Source organism: Pongo pygmaeus, chromosome 10, assembly GCF_028885625.2.
Source record: "Pongo pygmaeus isolate AG05252 chromosome 10, NHGRI_mPonPyg2-v2.0_pri, whole genome shotgun sequence".
Classification (NCBI taxonomy): domain Eukaryota; kingdom Metazoa; phylum Chordata; class Mammalia; order Primates; family Hominidae; genus Pongo; species Pongo pygmaeus.
Window position 1 is genome coordinate 53,031,868 of NC_072383.2, and position 6,805 is coordinate 53,038,672.

The 6,805-nt window shown below is 32.0% G+C and overlaps 1 protein-coding gene across 1 annotated transcript; it reads left to right on the forward strand.

The window, feature by feature from the left end:
* Positions 1 to 825: 825 nt before the first annotated feature.
* On the forward strand, positions 826 to 1,764 carry LOC129010384 (olfactory receptor 6C3-like). Its single transcript, XM_054444554.1, has one exon. It carries the CDS (start codon positions 826 to 828, stop codon positions 1,762 to 1,764), a length of 939 nt encoding a protein of 312 aa, XP_054300529.1.
* Positions 1,765 to 6,805: the final 5,041 nt, after the last annotated feature.

Below are 6,805 nucleotides of genomic sequence, written 5' to 3' on the forward strand. Positions count from 1 at the left end.
AAGGCATTTACTATTTGAAATACCTGTTTCCCATTAAGTGTTATTTGACCATCTACTTGTTTTTTTGCTATAGTGATATTGTTTAAAAAATAAAAAAACTACAAAACAAAAAACCAAATTGTGTATTATATGAATTAAAATGTTTTTAGGCAATTATTTGTTTTAGCAACAGAAGTTTTCCTTTATTGTTCTTCTCATCTTTTTGCTAAAAAAAAAAAAAAGAAAAAAAAAGTGGATCAGGGAAGGTGATAGCATCAACCAATCCCATAAGTAATACCAGGAGAAAATGCCAGCAAAACATTCCCATGAATAGACATGCATTATTTTTCTAAAGTGAGATGTTTTACTATGGTGACTAGTTGTTTAACCTCATGAAAGTTTCCTAACCTATGTGAGACTGAGTTTCTCAAAATATGACATTTCAAGATAGAACTAAATAACATCTGTAAATTTTTAAACTCTGTATTTAGATTGTGCTACATTCCAGGTTGATTTAAGTAACTGGAAGGTTAGTTTTGAAGAAATATTAGAAGTTCCTTCTGTTTAAATGTTAGCATTGTAATTTTTTATTTATGGCCTGTAATAATGTATTTTCAGTGAAGAAAGACTGATATTTAACTTCTAATAATATTTGTTACTTGAATGAAAGGCATATTGGAAACTAGAGAGGGTTGCTAATGGGGAACTCTTAAAATTTTATAGATTATTCATTAATTATGTATATTTTTAAAATGTTATGCCTATCGTCAACAGTTTTATTTTTTTTTAACATTCTATAGGAGGAACATACATTTTCTCTTCTAAAGGGGAAAATAAAGATCAGCAATGAAAAACTACACAGTACTCACAGAATTCATTCTTCTAGGGCTATCAGATGACCCAGAGTTTCAGATTGTGATTTTTCTCTTTTTAATTATCATGTATATATTAAGTGTCACTGGAAATTTGACCATCATCACTCTCACCTTGGTGGACTCCCATCTGCAGACCCCCATGTACTTCTTCCTCAGGAACTTTTCTGTATTAGAAATAACCTTTACAACTGTCTGTATCCCTAGATTTCTGGCCACCATTATCACCAGAGACAAAACTATTTCATACAACAGTTGTACAGCTCAGTTGTTTTTCTTCATCTTTATGGGTATAACTGAATTTTACCTTCTAACAGCCATGTCCTATGATCGTTATGTGGCCATCTGTAAACCCCTGCATTATATGACCATCATGAACAAGAGAGTCTGCATATTGCTTGTCTTTTGTGCTTGGCTGGCAGGATTCTTAAATATCTTCCCCCCAGTTATTCTTTTTCTCCACTTAGATTACTGTGGCTCCAATGCCATTGATCATTTTGCTTGTGACTATTTCCCCCTATTGCAATTATCCTGCTCAGACACATGGCTCCTAAAAGTGATTGGTTTTTACTCTGCAATAGTAATTCTGCTTTTCACTTTGGCATTAATCATTCTATCCTACATGTTTATCATTAGGACAATTTTGAAACTCCCCTCTGCTAGTCAGCGAAAAAAGGCATTTTCTACATGTTCCTCCCACATGATTGTCATTTCCATTTCCTATGGAAGCTGCATATTCATGTACGCTAATCCCTCTGCAAAAGAAAGAGCGTCGTTAACCAAAGGAGTCGCTATTCTCAATACCTCCATTGCTCCTATGATGAATCCATTTATATACACCCTGAGGAACCAGCAAGTGAAGCAAGCCTTTAAGGACACCATCCAAAAGGTTATGTTTTTCTCTGGTAAATGAAAGTATTAATAAGCTTTAAAAAAAACCCAAGTTACAGTAAATGCTTTCTGTTATACATGTCCTGTCAACACTCTCTTTCCTTCATTATAGTTAAACATGCATTTTTTATTTCCATATTAAAATTTCCACCACATTGTATTCAATAAATTTGATAAAGCTGAATATTGCTTCATAGTTTTCTGAAAATTATTTTATTCATGTGTATTTGGATGATGTAGAAAATCTGGGTGAATGCTTGTGATTTTGAATAGGAGTGGTCAGCTTTGGAAGAGACTTAAGGCATTTAGTTTGATGATGTAAGTGTCAGGATAGATGTGGACCTGGGAACTATTCATTCTTACCAGATACTAGATATGAATGTTCTTAGGAAATGTGATCCTACTTGGCATTTCTGTCAAATCAAATACAATTACCAAGAGTTTGAGAATAAAATATAAATATCCATGTAAATATTTGAAAATATTAGAAGCTCATTTGTATACAGCATTTTTATGATATTAATGATAAGTATGATAATAATGAGGAGAAGTAATAAGAGGAGGAGAGCAGAAGATGAAATAAAGTTTTTTAGCAATTATCATATTGCAGGCCTATTTTAATTGTTTTCTACCTATTGGCTCATTTAATCCTGCTAACAACTTTATGAGGTACCTACAATTATTATTATCTCTTGTTCAGAGGTATTTTTAGGTACATTAAATAACTCTAAAAGTGAATAACAAAAACCAGAGAGTAGAAAATATAAAATAATATCAGGAAAATGCATGGATTATGGTAAACTGGTGAGAGTTCAACTTTCTATATAACCGAGTTTTGATCTGAGGGTCCAGAAATAACTTTAGAGTTTCTGGAAGTAGAGAAGCGAAATGAAATCTACTGTGATAGTGTTCTACATCTCTACTTTGCACTACACAAGTCATAAGAAATAGCATTTTACAAAACCCCATAGACAGTATTATACACTGACTTTCATTTGTAATAATTAATAGTTCATGTTAAATTGTTAAAGGACTTTCTAATGTACCATTAATTCATTCAGGTTATACTTATGTATCTTATGAAACATATTGTGGATATAGTGATGAAAAAAGATGACTCTTACCCTAAGTTTTCTAAAATTCTAGTGAGAAAAAAACACAGAATTAAATTTAATTCGACAAATGCAACAATTTGGATCTAAACTGCCTATAGGTCAAGTAATGTTACTATTACCAAAGATAGAATTTCAGTTTTCCTGACTTTTCTCTTAGCAGAATTATTTCCAATTTCACAATAATTACTAAATATGGGTTCATTTTAGCTCTAAAATCACAAGCATATAAAAAATCCTTGGCTGTCACCTTAGTTTTCACTCATTATCTTTCTTCATTACTTTGTGTGCTATAACGAATGGCACTGTTTCCTGATTTTAAAAAGTTACTGGGAATAAGATGATGATGGTCTCCAAGCAGTGACAAAACTCTCCCTAGTAGCTCTCTGTGGCTCTGATCGGTATCATTAATCATGAATTGCTCTTCCCCTCAGTTTGACCTGTGTACCCTGCCATATCTATCATGCTCCAAGTCTATTTGAAAGAAGTTATATATATACAAACATGTCCTAGATTTCTAGAAGATGCCAAACTGTTTCAAGCACTTTTAGTTTGCATCCAGAAAACACTGTCTTATTTTTTTTTTTCACTGAGTCTTATTTCTCATTTTAAATCCATGCACAAGCAAACAGAAAAACCATAACAATTAATAAATATTGAATATTCTAAGATAATATCTGGTAAATAATTGATTTGGTAAATAATTGATCTGGTAAATAATTGATGGTTAAAGTGATTATGCATGCACTATTTTTTCTAACTCAATATCTGTATGTGAACACTGTTTCCTATAAACAGAATAAGAATCTCCCAAATGTAAATTCTTCCAATTTTTATATGATTATGAAAATTCGTTAATATATTATTCTAAAAGTATTTTTTAAAGCAACTAGGTTGCAAGTATGTGCTAGCCATTTGGGTTAATGGAATAATACTATCTTCACCTGCTGGGATTTCAGATGACAGTTAAAAAGATAGATATTTACATATAGAATAATTTTTCCATAAAAACGTATACCACTTGCTGTATCAATGTAAAAGACGGGGTTGCTCACAACACCTGCATTATCCAAGAAATACTTCCGGTAAATACAAGAAATTCAATTATATGAATGTTCTGGGCAGAAAGAATCATGATTGCAAATAACATGGAGTTGTAAAAGTGAAGGAAATAGTGTATGGTGAATTATGATGAAACAGAAAGCAACAAATAGCAATTGATTTCTTTTTATGCTTTTCATGAAAGAGCTAATTTTATTAGTTCAATTTATTATGCAAAGCAACATAATGCTATAAAACAAATACTTATTTATGTCATGTGAATATTATGTTCTAAACTCTATTAAATTTTTTATCTATCCCTCTAAGATTTTAAAAGCCAATTTGTTTTTTTCTTCCTTCTAAAGAAGAAGCATAAAGAGTCATAGGAAATAAGTAATCACATACAGCCAATACATATCAGAACTGATTCAAATCAGGGCTATGCCCCAACAAATAAGCCCTGTACCAACTCCTGGGGGAGGGGAGGAACCTTGCAAAATAAAAGTATCCAAGGCAATCTTATAATTTCAGAATAAGTACTATGATATCATTTATTCCTTCACAAAAGTATTAAGTGAGCACATCAAAAATGCCAAGCTTGGCTTATAGGGATTTCTTTCCAAATTATCATACTCTGAAAATTAAACATTCGGGAGACAATTACTCTTTTGGAATTAAACTTACATCTCTTAGACAACAAAGAAAACACTTTAGCTAAAGACACTCAGAGTCCTCCAACTCTTCTATAACTAATTTCACATGTAATATTTACCTGCATGATAACTGTGGTGCACTTTCTGTGTATCTTTTTTTCTTTAGGGTTTTATAGGCAAGACTCTGTTACTTTTTGATTGAACACTGAATTATCCACACCACCAACATCAACCATAGCTAGAGAATATGTGGTTGATAATTTATTATCTCACTCGTAGATATTACTTAGTCATTCTCCATCCAACTGATTTAGGTCACAGAAACCTTTGTATCCTCAAATAATTAAAGGGCGTTCATTATGTCCTACATCTCTTTCTGATGTTAGGTCTCTTGTGCTAAATTTCTCAAGCTCAAGTTGACCTTTTTTTGCCCCATTTATATAACTGGACTTTTATTGCTATATTTTATGGTCACATATGATCACATAAGCATCCTGGAATGCAGAAGTGTGCTTATCAACATGATAGCAATCTTTACAGTGTACTAGAACTTTATTTTTCTTGGCTATCTCTACTAATAACCCATAAACATTTTTTAAGCAAAGGAAACATTTTGTTCATTATTGCCTACTAAAGGGTTTATTGTAGTGTAGCAATTCAATAAAATATTTGTTAATCAGCAAATGGATGGAAGTCTCAAAATGCCTACTTTCTATTTACATTATCAATATATTTTGCCTTTAAATTATCATTGCTCTGCTCTGACATCTTTTTTGAAGAAGTTTTTATATCAGGGCTTTCTGGGACTCCTTGCTTTTCATAACTATGGATACAAATCTCTATATCCCATTAACAATGTTGGCTACCTCTTAAACTCCTTATTCACCCAACTGAACCTCTCTCTGATTTCAGGTCTACTTCCCAGGATCTCCACTGTGGATGTGTATGAGGCAAAATGCTGTCTGTTACTCATTAAGGTACTAAATAGACTTCTATTATCAGATTTCCATGGCTATCACATTTTTGAAGTTTTATTGACTTCAAATATTTTCATATACACGACAGTGAAATAGCACAGTAACACTCAACAATATTATTAACTTAGGGATGTTCTGTATCACTCCTTGAAAACAGTGGCTTCTATAAGGTGGAGTTATTCAAGTATGAGTAGCAGCTTATATACTCCCTCATTCACTGTATTAAAATCTCAGAAATCACAGTCAAATTGTATGACCTCAGGCAAATTAGGAACACTCTCAATGACTCAGTTTCCTTATATGAAAATTAGGAGAAATAATAGTAATTTTCTCAGAGTAGTCGTGAATATTTATTAAAACAACACTTTAAAAAGTGCTTACAAACATGTCTGATACCTTCCAAGCACTTAATAAAGTGTGACTGTTATTATAATGCCAATTTTAATTTAATAACATACAACCATCCACATACAATTTATTCAAAAATATTTCAGCTTTATGCAGCACAAGAATGTCAATAGAACAACTGCCTTGTATTAATATATTATGTGGAGCTCCCTTAATCACAACTAAATCATCCCAGTTTTCTCATCTGTAAATTGAGGATTACAGCAAATTTTAGTTAATTTATTGTTATAAATTATTTAAATTTCTCTTCTGGGTATTACTACTCTAAAAATGTCATGTATTTGCTCATTTTCCATCTTTTGAATACCTTCAAATAAGCCTATCTATGTGCAGACACTGTAAGCACCACATTTTCCATTGCAATGTGATTTGGTTCTGCTAATCAGATACATTCATAAAAGAACTTTTAACTCAGTTGGTCATCTATATTGCTGATGCAGATCATAGTAAGAGCCGGTGACCCTGAAGCTTGCGGCAATAGTGCTAAATTCCTGAGGAGCCATTCTCATGGAAACTCATGGCTTATGCATTAGGCTGTGCTTCTAAGTGCATTAAAGAGCTTAAAGAGAGAAAATGTAACTTTAATGTTTCAATTATCTCATATTTTAATGTTTTAATTATCTCATAATTTTAATATTTCAATTATCTCATAATTGCAGAGATGACATAGCCAATAATAAATCCTAAGTTTCCTCAATTATAAAGTTGATTTAATTTACAACGTCTATACCTATATAAATGTTAGTGTGTTGACTATGAAAGAGTTGGGATTGAGCATTGGAATGAAAGACTAGTTTCAGAAGATTTTGAGTACCTGAATTTGAAAGCACCACCAGCCTCCCTTACCAACACAAGAATCCATATTTCTCTGC